Source organism: Chlamydotis macqueenii, chromosome 20 (genome assembly GCF_036417535.1).
Source record: "Chlamydotis macqueenii isolate bChlMac1 chromosome 20, bChlMac1.mat, whole genome shotgun sequence".
NCBI lineage: Eukaryota > Metazoa > Chordata > Aves > Otidiformes > Otididae > Chlamydotis > Chlamydotis macqueenii.
In genome coordinates this window covers 2,065,784-2,080,146 of record NC_141575.1, presented here as the reverse complement: position 1 = coordinate 2,080,146, position 14,363 = coordinate 2,065,784, and the positions used below count along the sequence as shown (strand labels likewise).

The window sequence follows — 14,363 nt, the reverse complement described above, 5'->3', positions numbered from 1 at the left end:
CTTCCAAAGAGCAATGTTAAACAGCAAGGTTCTCAACATAAGTCCTCTTTGAATGATCTTTTAATGTTAAATTAAATATTCTCCATACTTTTAGGGAGATAAAATCTATTTTGATAAAATTCAGCAATTAAGTAGTTCAAGCAATAAACTAGTAAAGACAGAATCTGTCAGGATGCCAAACAGCCAGAGGTGCAGATTTCGGGATATTTCTTGTTGTACTATCTTATCCTTACCACATGTATTATTGAGTCTGCTTGGTATGTCTCATTAATTCTGCATATGGCAGAGAAGGGGTAAAGAAAGAAAACACTTGCAGGTGCTTTCTTGCAGGTGCATTTCTCATGCTGTACTTTTCGTTTATTTGGTTTTTTTTTTTTTGCTTTAGGTCGTTCATATCTGTGCTGAGTTTCTGCTTGTCTAATGATTAACTCTACAAGTTCTGAAGTTTCAATTTTCCTAGAAAGCACACTCTCTGACAAATATTTGCATCTTACAGTGTGGTAGAACTGATAGAATGGTGAGACTGCAGTCCTTCTCTCCCATCTGCACATTCCTTCTGGCTTCCTGGTGGCAACTCACCCAGGCGTAGTGCAGGCGTGAGAGAGGAGGCAGAACTACAGCCAGCCTGGTGGCCATTTGCTGTGGAGTCAGATCCTCTGTTCGCAGCAGCAGGGACAGAGCAGTTACGTTTAAATGGACGCTTAGGCTCTTCTCAATCCAGTGGGGTTAACTCCAGCATCTTAGAATGATTCTGCAGTAAAGGCATGCTGTAGCACTATCCTTATGACTCCTCTGTTTGCTATGGGTGACTCTGCTGTTTTAATGCTGCTTTTCACTTTTTGTGGTAACTGTACTTGATGTTCTGTAGGTAGGTGGTGTAAGAAAGATGATAGCAACCGTTCTTTCGGAGATACGCTTGCTGATTGAGCTTTTTTTTTTAAGAGAAGGGTGTGCCATGGGCTCTGACCTAGAAGGTACGCTGAACTAGATGGAGATGACACATAATGCACCACTCTGAACCAAATGTGTGCTCCAGATATGCTTGCAGTTTATTTAGTGTTTACAATTTTCCCTTGCTTCGAGATGGAAGAAAGAGGCATGTATTCGAGCGTTCTGGATAGATGCCGTCTTCCAGGTGCAGTGCCGACATCAGAGGTGTTTGCCCTCGGATGCCAGCTGCTGCGGTTACGCTGGTTTTCCAGCAAAGCAGTTGTTAGAGTTTTATAATTTTCTTCTTACAAAATGAGCACTGATTAGTTCAGACCAGCAACAAAACTGCTTAAACCGACCCAGCTGATTTTGCCTGGTACAGGCTGGGAGTGCTGTCAGAAACAGCACAGCTACGAAGTCCGTGGCCGTGATTGTGGCTGGGAGGACGACAGTGACACAGCTGCCAGAGGCAGGGGCCTGTTGCTTTGTCACAGTTGGATCTGGGAGACACATTTATTAAGAGCTTTCAGCATGCTGATCCGTGTCACTAAACTTTATAGACTGTTGCTTATTTGAATTAATTTGAGAGAACTATTCAAATCATTAAGCCTGGAGTTTTCCAAGAAATCTAATGGTATTAGGTGACCAGCATTAGCAAAAACCTCAGTGTGAACCCTCATTTCCTTCTAGGAAATAAAAAATCTACAATCTGAGCCTGGCATAGTTACAGGACTATAACATTCCGTATTATTCTTTCATGAGTCTGTTCTGACAGTTGTGTTACGTCCTTGTACGAAAAGGATTTGCTAGGAGGAAGTGTAGTAAAATTGAAGTGTGCTGGAAGTAAGTCTGTGTGATATATTTCTAATACATCTTGAACTTGGCTTAGAGTACTGGTCAGTCTGTTTTTTCTCTTGCTTTACTAATATCAGTTGAGATATGAGGTGTAGCAAACTTTATAGCAAAAGTTTATTACATAACAGTGAAAGGTTTTAAGAATATGAAAAACTTTAAATTCACCTTAATTAAAGTGTTAGGGCAAAAGTATCTTTTAATTGGCTTTAGTGACTTGAATTGCAGCTGGAGGTGATGTGACCTTAGTTGTTCACTTGCTACATCATGATCTCCTTACAGGCCTTTGGTGTGCAGCTTGACTCTGTACATGACTGTCTCTGGAGGTGATAACTGTTCAGAGTACAGGTTGTTTTATAGAAGTGAGCACAGCGTGGTGTTGCAGAGGTTCGCCTTGTATGGAAAAATAATGATTTTTAGGAAGGTTCTGCAGCATTTCAGATGGAGTCACAGCCACTCTGGCCTCTCAGACTCCAGAAGGTGCAGAAGTGATGAGACTCGCAGGCTGCCAGATCCGAGCAGAAGCCCTCGTCATGCAGAGTGTACAGTTAATGTATACGATAAATACATCAAAGCTGCGTGTTTAAGCTCCCTGCTGTGAGCATCTGTTAATGCTTAGAGTTGTCTGTGTGATCCAGGGTAAAGGGTAGCCGTAGAGCCACATTTGTAAATGAATTTTCAGAGGTGACACTAGAATGACTCCTGATGGGGTTTTCTAATCTGGCCAGTTTATTGCAGGCAGGGAAAAGAAAACTGCTGTGCAGATTTCATTCAGTTTCTGTGCCTGAGAAAAACTAGCAGAATACTTGCTGAGATGAGACTAGGAGCTGTGCCCCTATCAGCTTTCATGATGTGAGAAGGGTTTTTATCAGTTCTTTTAAGAATACTGTAGAAAACCAGTGTGGTTTTGGCTGACAAGAAAAGAGGGAAGTGACTTAATGTCTTCTGTGCCCTGAAGGCTTGTGCTAGTTTAAAGAAGTGGTTTCATGGTAATTTAATACTGGTGCATCAGAGTGAATGGATGGGAAAGAGGAGGAGGATGAAGGGTTGTTGCTTACAGAGTTGTGTATATCTGAGCTCTCCACCTACTCAGAGCATGGTAGGACTGCTGCATAATCCTACTGAGATTCACTTGTGGAACAAGATCTCACCTAGCATGGAGGGGAAAGGATAGTGTTTCTACGAGATGATGACTCTGCTTCTCCCTGAGGTGTGTTTTGCATGGTACAGTGTAAACCCCAGTGTGCTGGAGAGGCTATAGAAGCCGCTGCCAGACTTCTGTGAATTATGGATGAGATGTCTGCTGCTAGCACAGACATGAACAGCAAACTGTAGAGCTCCTGGGTGCCTTCAGTCTCAGCATTACAGTAACAGACTTTTTAGAACCCACTAGCAGCTCAGCAGCCTGCCCTGATCTCTTAATGTCTGTAGAAGTTACAAGTGCTGCCCATTTCCATGGTTAGGACGGAGTGAGGAGGCTAGTAATAAATTGTATAACTAATTGGAAAGTTCTAAATTTTGTCCAAGTCTTCATTCACTTGTTCTCAGTGAGAATAATGTAATGTACTTTAGTTTATTCGTCATCTTTCACGTGAACACTGTTGCATTTTTCTAATCTGGGTATGTACTAGCCTGGCCTTAGTGATTTGTTTGGGTTTTTTTTTTAATTTTGTTATTTTTGCTGCAAGGGAAGGTGTTGTCTTTTGCTTCAGCTGTGTAGTTTTTAATTTGTTCCAGTATTAAAAAATAAGCCAGTTCATTGTCCCAAACAACCTTGAATAGTCTGTGTGCCCTTTGTACATAGCGAGCAAGGTGAGAGATGGAGTATAAAAATATCCTGAGATAGCTGCTCAGACAGGCAGCCCAGTCTTGGTGGACCAGTTCTGTAGGGCTTCTATCAGATGCTGTAAACAGATAGCTCCTTTAAGGAGCTCTGTGTTTTTTACCCTCAGCTGTATGCAGAACAAAATTTGCAGAACAAAGGATTGGAATAATGACAAAGAATCCATGATACTGCCCTTGCTGCACCTACAAGCCAGAACTGTGAGGGACAAACGCTTTTTCGTAACTGTGGCGTCACTGGAATGGTTTCTTGATTCTGTGCCTTCCACCTCCAAGTACAAAGCTGCTGGGTAGGAACAATCAGACCCCTCAGCCAGGCAGGGTGCAGGCAGGGCTTCTGCCTTCACTATTGCCAGGGTGAAATGCAGTTGACAGGAATGAGGTCTGCCAGTTGAGGTTGAGGCTTGCAAACTGGCTCTTGGCTTTCTCTACAAGAGCACCTTTCTTCTCAGACTGCATAGAATTGGAGCCCTCAAAGTCAGTTTGGAGCAGTTTCTTGGCTTAATTTTCTGGGGATTTAAGCCTTTAATCTTAGCCAGCGTGAGGAAGATTTTTGGATAACTGTATTAGTAGAAGATGGTGAAAGTTCTCATTACCCTTCCTCCAGTCACTGGAATTTGGTCTCATCTTCATCTTTCAGGTTTGTTTATTCACAGCCTAAACTGAGGCACCCACAGATCTCTGCAGTTCCCAAGCTGCAGACACAAATTACATGTCTTCAGGATGTAACAGCATCTTTCTCAAAACCACTTTCATTAAAACCAAGATAACTGACCTGTAATGTGCAACTCAAACCCCTGTCCACGTGCTTGCTTTGTGCTCTATGCAAAAATCCTGTTATCTCAAGACCTGCACTGTCGGTCATATAGGAGTTCGTGTGCAACTGCTTTGCAGGGCAACAGAATTTGATATACTGTGCTATAGTTTGTCATCTTGCCCTGTTTCCACCTTCCCTCTTCTGCTGGGAGGTGAAATCTCTGTGAGTAAATGATAACCAGCAGAGGGCTGAGTCTGCTTTTATTGCAAGCAGGAAGTCCCATCCTTGGTGTATGTCAGCACCTAAGCAAAGGGTACTGGAGGGAAGTGTTATTTGTGCTAGGGTATGTGACCGTTTTTTGAGATCAAAAGGCCTTTTTAGGTTTTTGCCCCATGTTCATGCCTGGAGCAGAAAAGAGTCCTTTTGTATTACTGTACAGGCTTTTTACAGCTTTATAAATAAGTGTGCTGGAATATATAGCCCAGACTGAAGATCGTTTCAAGGCCCTGAAAGCATTAGTAACTCCAGTTTCTTTTCAGTTGAGTGTACCAAAGATTGGGCTGACAAAAGTGAAGTATAATTTGCAGCTTAGCAAATAGGAAAGAGAAGAACTCTTTCTAGCTGACTTGCTGGAACTCAGTCCTGTAGCAACCAAAGTCAGAATTATGTTGTGAGCAGAAAGAAGGGTGCTGTTCATGAAGAGCTAGTCCTCTCTTTTTTGGGGCCAGGTTTATAGATGCAGCAGTTCTTTGCACATGGAAGTGACAGGCTGCATGGACATCAGTCAATAATTTTTTCCTGGTTCCTCTGTAGTCAAATACACTTTTTCAAGGTGATGTTGATTACAGCAAGATAGACTGGGTGTCCTGCTTGTTAAAGGTCCCTTCTGCTTGGATCCTTCGGTGCTGTGCCAGCAAGGGATGGGTTAGAGCAGTCAAGAAACATTGGGGAGGGCCTGAAAATTATGAAGGAGCTTTCTGTTGCAGATTTCACTGCATGCATTCATCTGCAGGTTGATAGTGAGAGACATTGCAGTATGCTGAGAAAAAGTAGACAGACTTGGGTATTGTTTGTGGTTTGGAGGGGAGGGGGGGTAAAAGTAATGAGCGCAAGGGGCCACAAATGGCAGCTTCCCTGTTCTCCCAGGCAAGACACTGCGTAACTGCCTGGGCAAGCTTAAGTGAGCTACAGCAGAACAGGAATAAAACTAAGTAGGATATGTCAGGCAGTTTCAGAGGGAAGAAAGAAGGACCTTTATCAAGCTCCTTTATCAGCCTAGACTCAGTATTGTCATACTCCTCGCATGCACCACTCCCTTACCTACCCCTTGGTTCGTTCCTGGGAAGCCACAGAATGTCAGCCAGCTCCTGGAGTGGGCCCAGCTCACTTCACAGCTGTCACTGACCAGCGATTGCCAGGCTGCTGCTGAAGATGGTAATCCTGAGGGAGCTTGCTGAATGATCTCTTAATAAGCTAGCTAACATTAAGCATGTTCATAGGTATGGTATGCAGATATAGAGGGGGAACCTGACCTCAGTTTCAGCCAGGTGTTAATGATGTTTTCTTAACTGACTCTGTTCAGTTCTTTAGGGCTCTTACTTGCTAAATATTTCATGTAGCTCTGAATTTTAAGTAAGTAAGTGATGCGTGGTTTAGTTGGTTTTGGTACAGGGGTCCCTCAATAGCTCTTATGTGCATAACTGACTTGTTTGCCACACAACAGCACTCGCTGGCTGCGCGCTGTTTTGCTGAGTGCAAAAGTCTTGCATCAGGTCTTAGTCCAGTTGTCATAAATGCTAAGCTGTGAGGTTCAATAAGTCTCATTTTATTAAGAGTAATCTCAAATTCCGTCAGCTCACAACAGTGTTTAATCCTTCCTTAAGGTTGATCTTCTCTGAATTTGATTAATGACCTCTGGACTTACTTGAAATGGACTTACTCTTGAAATGCTGAATTAGAGACCAGAACAAACACTTCTAAGAAAAGGTAAGAGCATATGATAAAATGACTTCTCTGTCTTCCCTCCTAGAGTAAAACTGTGTTCTGTACCTCTAGGCAAGCAGACATACTTGTACATTCCAGTGAGTCTTACCATGAGTTGCAGCCTCAAGCAAACAACAACAGCCACAGAATTCTCATGGTATCCTCAGCTCCTGCCCTCAATGGCTCTGGCCAAGGAAATTGCTTGGATTTGTTTCAGACCTCAGAGGACAAACTGGGACCACAGGAATTTAATGTTTAGGAAATACAGTGAAATGAGAGGGGTGGCAGAGAAGAAAAGTTTTGTGTGAACCTTACTTGTTCTTATATATGTAATTTATCTTTTGAGCAAATAGGAATCTAGTTCTCCTAATCAGCTAAATACTAGGAAACGCCCAGTTTTCATTCTGAAGGAAAACTTGCCTTCCTGGCTAGTCTCATCACAGCCTTCCCTGGGCTTTTCTGTGACTGCTTCCATTGGCTTACCCCTAATGGTATTTATTTGTGTGCAGCAGCCCTTGCACAATTTCAGTTCTGTATGCTCTATTCACTGCCACTTTTGTGAAGGAGTGCATTCTGCTTGTTGCAGCATAGATGTGGTTTTTGTTTACACGTGAAAGTCACGACTGTGCTAATAATCATCTCTGATAAAAATTGCAGCCTTAAGAAGTGCTGTCTCCCCTTTCTGCTGAGGCTATGGCCTGACTAAAGTAGAACGGACTTCTGTGGTTTGTCTTCCCAGGCTTCAAAAAACCTTGAAGTCAGCTGCCTCACTGTAAACAAAAAAAAAAAACCAAACCTCAAACCAATCATAAGGCCATAATTCCTGTTGACAGAGATAAGCCTTTATTGTGTGCTATTGGAAGCAAATGGGACATGGTTATGGTTTTATGTACAGAGAAGTCTGTAGCACTGGTTTACAATCAGTGGCAGATGAACCAAGATTACAGTGCAGATCCAAGTGTTGTGTACAGTTAGTAACAGTGGCTGGCATACAAACCACAACACAGAAGCCAAATGAAGCCGAGTGTACAGGGTACAGCATCATGTGAGGAAGCACCTTAATGTACAAAGAGCATTCCATTTACTTTACATTTGCAGGCTTTTTTGGCTAGTGAGTAGATACAGCTCAATTTAAAATTCAGTGTGCAGTTATTTTTCTTCCCACTCAACTGCTACCAAATTAAGACAATTTGTATGTTCAGATTACATTTTAATGCTATAAATAGCTAAGGTTGTTGCCAAATTACTTTATTTGAAGTTGCTTTATTTACAGTATAGTCAGGAATAGTTTAATCATCATTGTTCTCTGCAGATTACCAACTGAGAGAAATCTTAAATATTTTGAAAATAGTCTAATTAGACCACAATAATCTCTTATACTTCACTTGGAAGTTTAATTCTGGGTAACTTCTTTTGAGAGAGAGGTTTATTGGGAAGAAAGATGGACTTGTCCACCATATTATGCATTTGTGGAATTTGTTCATCGTATTTAAGGTTCAGATAGTTCAAAGGTCATATTTCTTTTTATTCAATGCCATATCCAGTCGTAGTGTAAAAATAAACACTGTGTCCTCTGTGGATAAATAAATCCATCTGTTGGCTGCAGGTCAGACCCCTAGTGGTGAAAGAGATTTAGAAAAATAGACTTTTTCTTTAATGTTTACTGTGCTGACCCACAAAGGAAAAGTGAAATTCATTCAAGTCTAGAAACAGAAGTACAGTACAAGTGATTTATAGAATTGCATTCCGTCCCTCTACAAACTTGCTGAGCATGAAACACTGCCCCAAAGCACTGCCTGTCTTTTCTTTCTCTTGTAGAAGTAATTGTCATCAGAAAAGTCACACACTGCACTGCCAGATTTCCTGTCTGCCTTCTAGTGTGCAGACTCTCATCAGGGTTCTGCCTCCTGAGGATTCTTTGCCTAAGAATTCTTTAGATGGATGGGTGATGGTAGTTTGGGTTATACAAGGGCAACGTTTTAGCCCAAATTAGCAGCAATAGTTTTAATTGATTTGTCTGATGGTGATTTTTGGTGAGTGGAAACACAACCATTTAAGAAAAACCCCCAAAACTTGGAAACACCAGCCATTCCTCAAAATCTCCACTTCCGAGACTGCTTCCCATAGATGTCCTTCTCATTAAGGGGCTGGTACATTTGACAGGACAGGTTTCATGCTCAACTTTGTCACTAAGAACTGGACAGGATTTTAAAAAGCATACAGCCCACTGGGATTTGTTCTGCTGTAGTAGTCCAGTGCTTTTGACAGTCCTCCACAGCAGTGTTGCTCTCTTAGAAGTGCACGTCCCAGAACGGCTCTGGGATAGCTGGAGGACGGGTGACATTCTGGAGTGGAAGTAGTAGTTAAGCACCAGTTGCCGGCCCCTGCAGAGGCTTGAGAGAACAGAATTGCTTCGTAGAGAGCTTGGCAACCTAAAAAGCTTAGTCAGTTTGACCAATAAATATTGACTTAGGGTTAGGATCAGAAATAAGACACTACACTTTGGAACTGGAAGACAGAGTCAACTTCCTCCCCTTTTCTGTCCAAAAGGAGACTAGCTTTAAAACATCTGTCCTTAAGGACCTTAGTGATGTCTGATGTGTAGCTCACTAAGCGTGTATGAATGTATTTCCCTTTTTCAGGGAAGAATAAATATATGACTGGACAACAAAGCTTTGAGGCTTTTTTCAGTGGTGGTTTTTGTTTGTTGTTTTTTTTTTTTTTTTTTTTTTAAACATCTCTTCTGTGTCGTGTTGTCCCTGAAGGCGTATTTACCCACTCTTAAATTATGCAGCATTGCCCAGAGAATGGCTCTGTAGTTGAATATGCTCTCTGCAGTACAGCCTCCATTTTCTTCCTGTACATGTGTATTTCCAGGCAATAGATGTTATTAGAAAACTACACTTGACTTTATCCTGTTATTTTAAGCAGGTAAGCAGTGATACTAGTTTGAAAACACAAAAAATAATCTGTACAGCAAATTAGAATTTTCATAATTAAATTCATATAATCACTAACTTTTCAAAAGCTGTACTGCTCTGAATGCTGTTCTTCAGCCCACCATTATTCTGCTTTGAGCAGTATCACTTTGTGTCTGCTTATAAACAGTTCTGTGTGGAAATCATGAAAGAAGAATACTCTCTCTCCTACACTGACTACATTTTACTTTGTTAGATAACATGATGCCCTTACAGAACTACAAGTTCTGTTGGGAGTGCACCAATACACACATTTCCATATGCATAGATCATTAAATTGTAACAGTGCCAGTAGTAAAGCAAAACCTGCCAGGATGTTCTGTTCATCTTAATTAAGCTTGATTTATATGTGGCTGTTGACTTAAGATGCAGTTAGTGTCCACTGCTGAGATGACACAGTACCCTGAGTAACTTTTGTATTGATTACGCTTACACAAGCTTGTGCTTTTCTAACACCACAGAAATGAGCACAAAGAAAATAAGTACATGAGGTTGTTTCCATGGACCACTCTTAATCAGCTTACTCGTGGCAGCTTTGAAGTATGAACTTAAAACTTACCTTCTGCTCTACATCCTTTAAAACAGATGAGTGCTATAATTAACGCCCCTCTAGCTTAAAAAAAAAACAGAAGTGGATAGAATGTCAAAATAGGCTTTTTTGGTAAGATGAACCTATTTTGTCATGACCAATACACCAGTATTGGTTACCTCAAATATGTACATCAAACATGTAGTCGTGGAAGCAGTATCTGCTTTCCCTTGTTGCCATGCTGTTCTGTGTAAAAACAAGTTGTCTTAGAATACTGTGGGCACTGTAGAAATAAGTTACCAGCATTCCTTTAGGGGAAATTGCTGTCATTCCTTTCCCTGCGAAAATTCGGTTGCATGCTATATACAGTGCCTGGAGCAGTCTCCCTATTTTGGATAGGGCTGCATCAGGAAACAGAATTTGTTCACTGGATTTCTCCTGTTCCTCCTCTGGAAAACCTTCCATTGTACTTGTTTACTGAACTGAAAAAAAAAAAAATTCATCTGTAGCAATGTCACTAGCCACTTTTAGCCTGCTATATGGATAGCTAAAACCTCAATCTAATTTCTTATATTATATTTCTTATATTATAATTATTGAAAAAATAATACCGTCTCCCCCTGCTCTTAGTATACTAAGGCTGCTGGTTTACCACAGTAGACATAAACCTCCTGGTTTTGCCACAGGCTCTATTAATAGACTTGGAAAAGACAATGCAACTTTCCCTCCAACATCCTATCGATGATGCTCAACCTTTAAGACTGGAGAAGGGCATTCTAGCTTCATTTTTTTTTCTTTTCTCTCTCTCTCCTGCCTCAGTCCATTCTACCAGGACAAGATGCATTCAGCAAGCGTACGTTCAAGTAGAAGCTGCACTACACCTGGCAAACTGCAAAGCAGCATAAGGCACCTGGAGCTTCTAGGTAAGAGGCAGGAATGAGGCTTAAGTCCATGTGCTATTTTGGAACTAAAAATTACCTGCAACTCTTACTCATTCTAGCTCCCCTGTACCAATGAATGAAGGATAGCCAATTACATTCCATTAATGCCTTTTAGAAGTAGTGTAATTTGTTCTAGTAGAGATAACAGTCCAGAGGTTTTCCCAAACATGCGCTTCTGGCAACAGTTTCTGTAGACTAGGCTTGATGGGTTCTTTTAAAGTACACTTACCTGTTAAACTACCTGTGGTACAGTATATAAGACCTTATATTGTACAGAGTTAAGGCACCAAATTCAAGATAAAACTAATCCAAGATAAGAAATTTGCTTTAGAACTGCACATCTCTACATACCACTTTTGGACATTCAGCTCCTCTTAAACATCAAGATAAACATGTTGTCTTATTGTTGCACGCAGCCTCAGGAACTGGAGAAAAAAACACTTCACTGAATTTAAATCTTATACTATGCTGCACTTTTATCTTACAAAACTTGCACAGCTACTTTTAGTAAGGCATTGCATTGCCTATATAGTATCAGGCAGGCCTAGCAGAAAAAGCACCCTTTCTCCTAGAAGACTCTGGACTAGAGGAACAAGCATGTGTGTCCTATTCATGCTTTGTGTCATCTTAAACATGAGTTACAAACAAACAACTGAATCGGCCCCATTCCTGTAAGCAGAATGGCACAAGGGAAGATGTTTCAGGAGCACTAGAAAACCTGGACATAAATAGGTATGGATTTAGATGACATAAATAAAGCTAAGGAGACATAACTTCTGGGGCTAAGTAATAAAACAGCTTTGTGACGACAATTCTCTTAAAGTCAAATGCTTAATTACTAGCTTAAGTGGTTAACGCTCAGAAGAAGGGTGAAATCTGCTGCCACAATCCACAGGCATAGGAGTTCAGTGTCAAGTTTCTCCAGTGAACTGTTCTAAAATTACTATAACAGAATTTCCACTTTACAGTAAGGATCAGATTCACAGCAAACTAGATATGGTAAAACAGAAGAATGAAACCCATCAGTTGTTAGACAAGCTGTCTATATATATACTATAGATAGCTGATGCAACTACACTATCCCTTTGCTTTGCTTTAAACAAGTCAATAAAGTGTCTCATTTGTCAATAGATTTATTCAGCAGGAAGCCCGAGAGGATTGGTGTCCTGAACACTCAAGCCAGCATTTAAGACAGTACAGCCGTTCTTAGCAGAACTCCTCAGTGAGCCCAGCAGAGAGCTCATTTTCATTCTTTTGATGCCAGAGAGGAGAGGTCTTAGCTGCACAACTGAAAACAACAATCTGAACTTCATATTTACATATAGCATCATGTATCCAAAAGAATCCACTGCAGCAGTTCTTGTGCTGTTTGCCAGAGCCACCGGAAATAGTAGCTGTTTTTGTAAGCTGCTTCTGTGACTTGAAACTCATCTGAAGCTGGGACATATTTTTCCCTTGATTAAGTAACAAGCAACTGTCTACAGAGAATTTAGCTAAAGGCAAGAAGTTTTAATACCAAATGATCGTATCTTAGCCTACAAAGCAAAAGAGGCAGAGGGAAACTTGCAATTTTGTCTGCGTAAATGAAATACTATATTGTCTGCTTGCTCTTCATTTATACAGTTCTGGAAAGACCTTCAGGAATCCCGCCTGTAGACTGTGATGATCTACGGGCTCTCAGAAGTACAGATACAGAATTACAAATGAAGCAAGGGACACTGTTTCTTTCAGGGGGTTGGTGACTGAAAAGACAGGGACTGCCAGCCTCGTTGTCCAAGGATATTGCTGGGACTGGATCAGGAATGGTACGTTAAAGCTGCTCACATTTATTGCTATCTTGGAGTTTTAGAATAAGTGCCAAGAGATTGATGTCTCCTAGTTTAACAGCGAACAAACAGGATCTTCTTTTCCTAGAGCACTTGAAAAATCATCATGCTACTCTTCCTTCATTTTCTACTTCCCAGTAACACAAGGAACTTGTGGTCAGGGAAATTTTTCTCAATAGTTCAATGAAAGCAAAAAGCCTAAAATAATTTTAGATTTGTGCACTTCTTCCCAATTAAGTTCTTTTGGTGGCTAGAGGGCATAGTCTTTTATTGAGTAAGACACTGTAAATCGTTTTTTCTGACCAGAAGGCAAATGTTCTCAAAGAAAAAATCTTAGTCTCCAGAGATACTAGAGTAGTTTTCACAGATCTTTGTAAATGAGTAGAAATAGTCCCCTGGCACACAAATAAGTTGAAATATTTTTAGGAAAACCTGTTTCTCTGAAGTTCTTCATAAGCTGATTAAAAGTTTTTAAGAGTCTAGAAACTTCTCTGTAGCAATTCCATAATTTGCAATAATAAGTTACTTACTGGGATGCCAGAAGGTGATCAGAAAAGGCAGGGAAGGAGGACAGAATTCACAGAAGCAAAGGTGTTTAACTGCAGTGACAGTCACAGCAGCAGGGTTTATAGCACATTAAGCAGGAGCCATGACAATTGCTGAATCATCTAATTAACTCACATTGGCTACATGACAGCAAATTAGATAGATTAGGAACCAGCTACCCAGGCACTAAATTGCCTTTGTGAGGGTTGGATTGTGCACTGTGTCCAACAGAAATTGCTTGGGCAAGAGAGGCGGCGTGTTACACATTCCCTTCATGAGGACAGGCTGGCCTCCCTCCGTCCAAGTGGCACGATGCCTGGGAATAAGGTCACCATGTTCCAGCTCCTGAACGTGTGCTTAAGGGAGACGGGGAGCACTGGCAGAGAGAGGACGTGATGGCAGGGAGCATCACGTACCATGCTTTCAGCTAGCCAAGCCCTCCAAACCAATCCGGTTGTCTTAAAACCTTCGCTAGATAGAACATGCCTGGAGAAATCTCTTACGACTGGCAAAGTAGGATTGAAGCCCTACTTTATTAAATACCTTACATCTTCAGAATTCACAGTTGCATATCTGGGAAAACATTCCAGTTGCCACTCACCCATCAGGAGGGGAGACGCTGAGGTATGGGTAGCAGTACACCGTACTTGGGGGTTTCCACCTGTAAAGGCTGCTGTTTAAAACTCAAGTTCTTTGACCATTGCAGCTGGTGAAATGGAGGTGCCAGCTCCTTGCAGGGCTTTGCACTTTTGGAGAGGAGCTACCCACCGATTTATACCATATGTATGATAACACCAGGTCTCCTGAAGTCACTTGCTGACAAGATTTGTAAACAACTTCTATCTAGCTTTCAGCTGTTTCAAAACAAAGGGAAACACTGCTTCTAGAATCATGTATGAGCTCAAAGCAAGGTCGTATCAATGCTGCTCTTACACCAGTGCTACAGCTGTGCAAGAAGTCAACTGGGATTAAATTCTCTGAAGGGGAGAGGGGCCAGAGAGAACCGCTGTCCTGCACAGGCACTTCAGATACCAGTCAGACAATGCTGTCTGTATAACCAGGCTGGGTATCCATACATTTCTCCCTCACGTGGTCCCATGAAACTGAAACCAGTAGAAAGGGTGAGTACCTGCCTGATTATGGGTCTGTATGCAAGAGCAGATGAAGAGAAACAAATGC

At 41.4% G+C, this 14,363-nt stretch overlaps 1 protein-coding gene and 1 long non-coding RNA gene across 14 annotated transcripts in view; one reads left to right on the top strand and one right to left on the bottom strand.

The window, feature by feature from the left end:
• Positions 1–14,363, top strand: part of LOC147598213 (uncharacterized) — a 29,054-nt gene that overhangs the window by 1,430 nt on the left and 13,261 nt on the right. For 8 of the 11 annotated variants that reach the window (XR_015260777.1, XR_015260775.1, XR_015260776.1 and 5 more), the window contains exons 2-3: positions 6,265–6,367; positions 10,691–10,794. This is a non-coding gene — a long non-coding RNA (uncharacterized LOC147598213). Of the gene's footprint in view, positions 1–6,264; positions 6,368–10,690; positions 10,795–12,435; positions 12,618–14,363 lie in introns of all 11 variants that reach the window. The other 3 variants (XR_015260778.1, XR_015260772.1, XR_015260773.1) reach the window with 2 other exon arrangements.
• STRBP (spermatid perinuclear RNA binding protein) overlaps positions 7,173–14,363 on the bottom strand; it is a 68,436-nt gene continuing 61,245 nt past the window's right edge. For 2 of the 3 annotated variants that reach the window (XR_015260767.1, XM_086764236.1), the window contains 2 exons: positions 11,164–11,237; positions 7,173–8,757 (listed from right to left, as the gene is read on the bottom strand). Coding sequence is in view for 1 of the 3 variants with exons in the window: in XM_086764236.1 (XP_086620362.1) it covers positions 11,194–11,237 (44 nt within the window). In the remaining 2 variants the exon portion in view is untranslated. Of the gene's footprint in view, positions 8,758–10,789; positions 11,238–14,363 lie in introns of those variants that run through there. The other variant, XM_086764238.1, reaches the window with a different exon arrangement.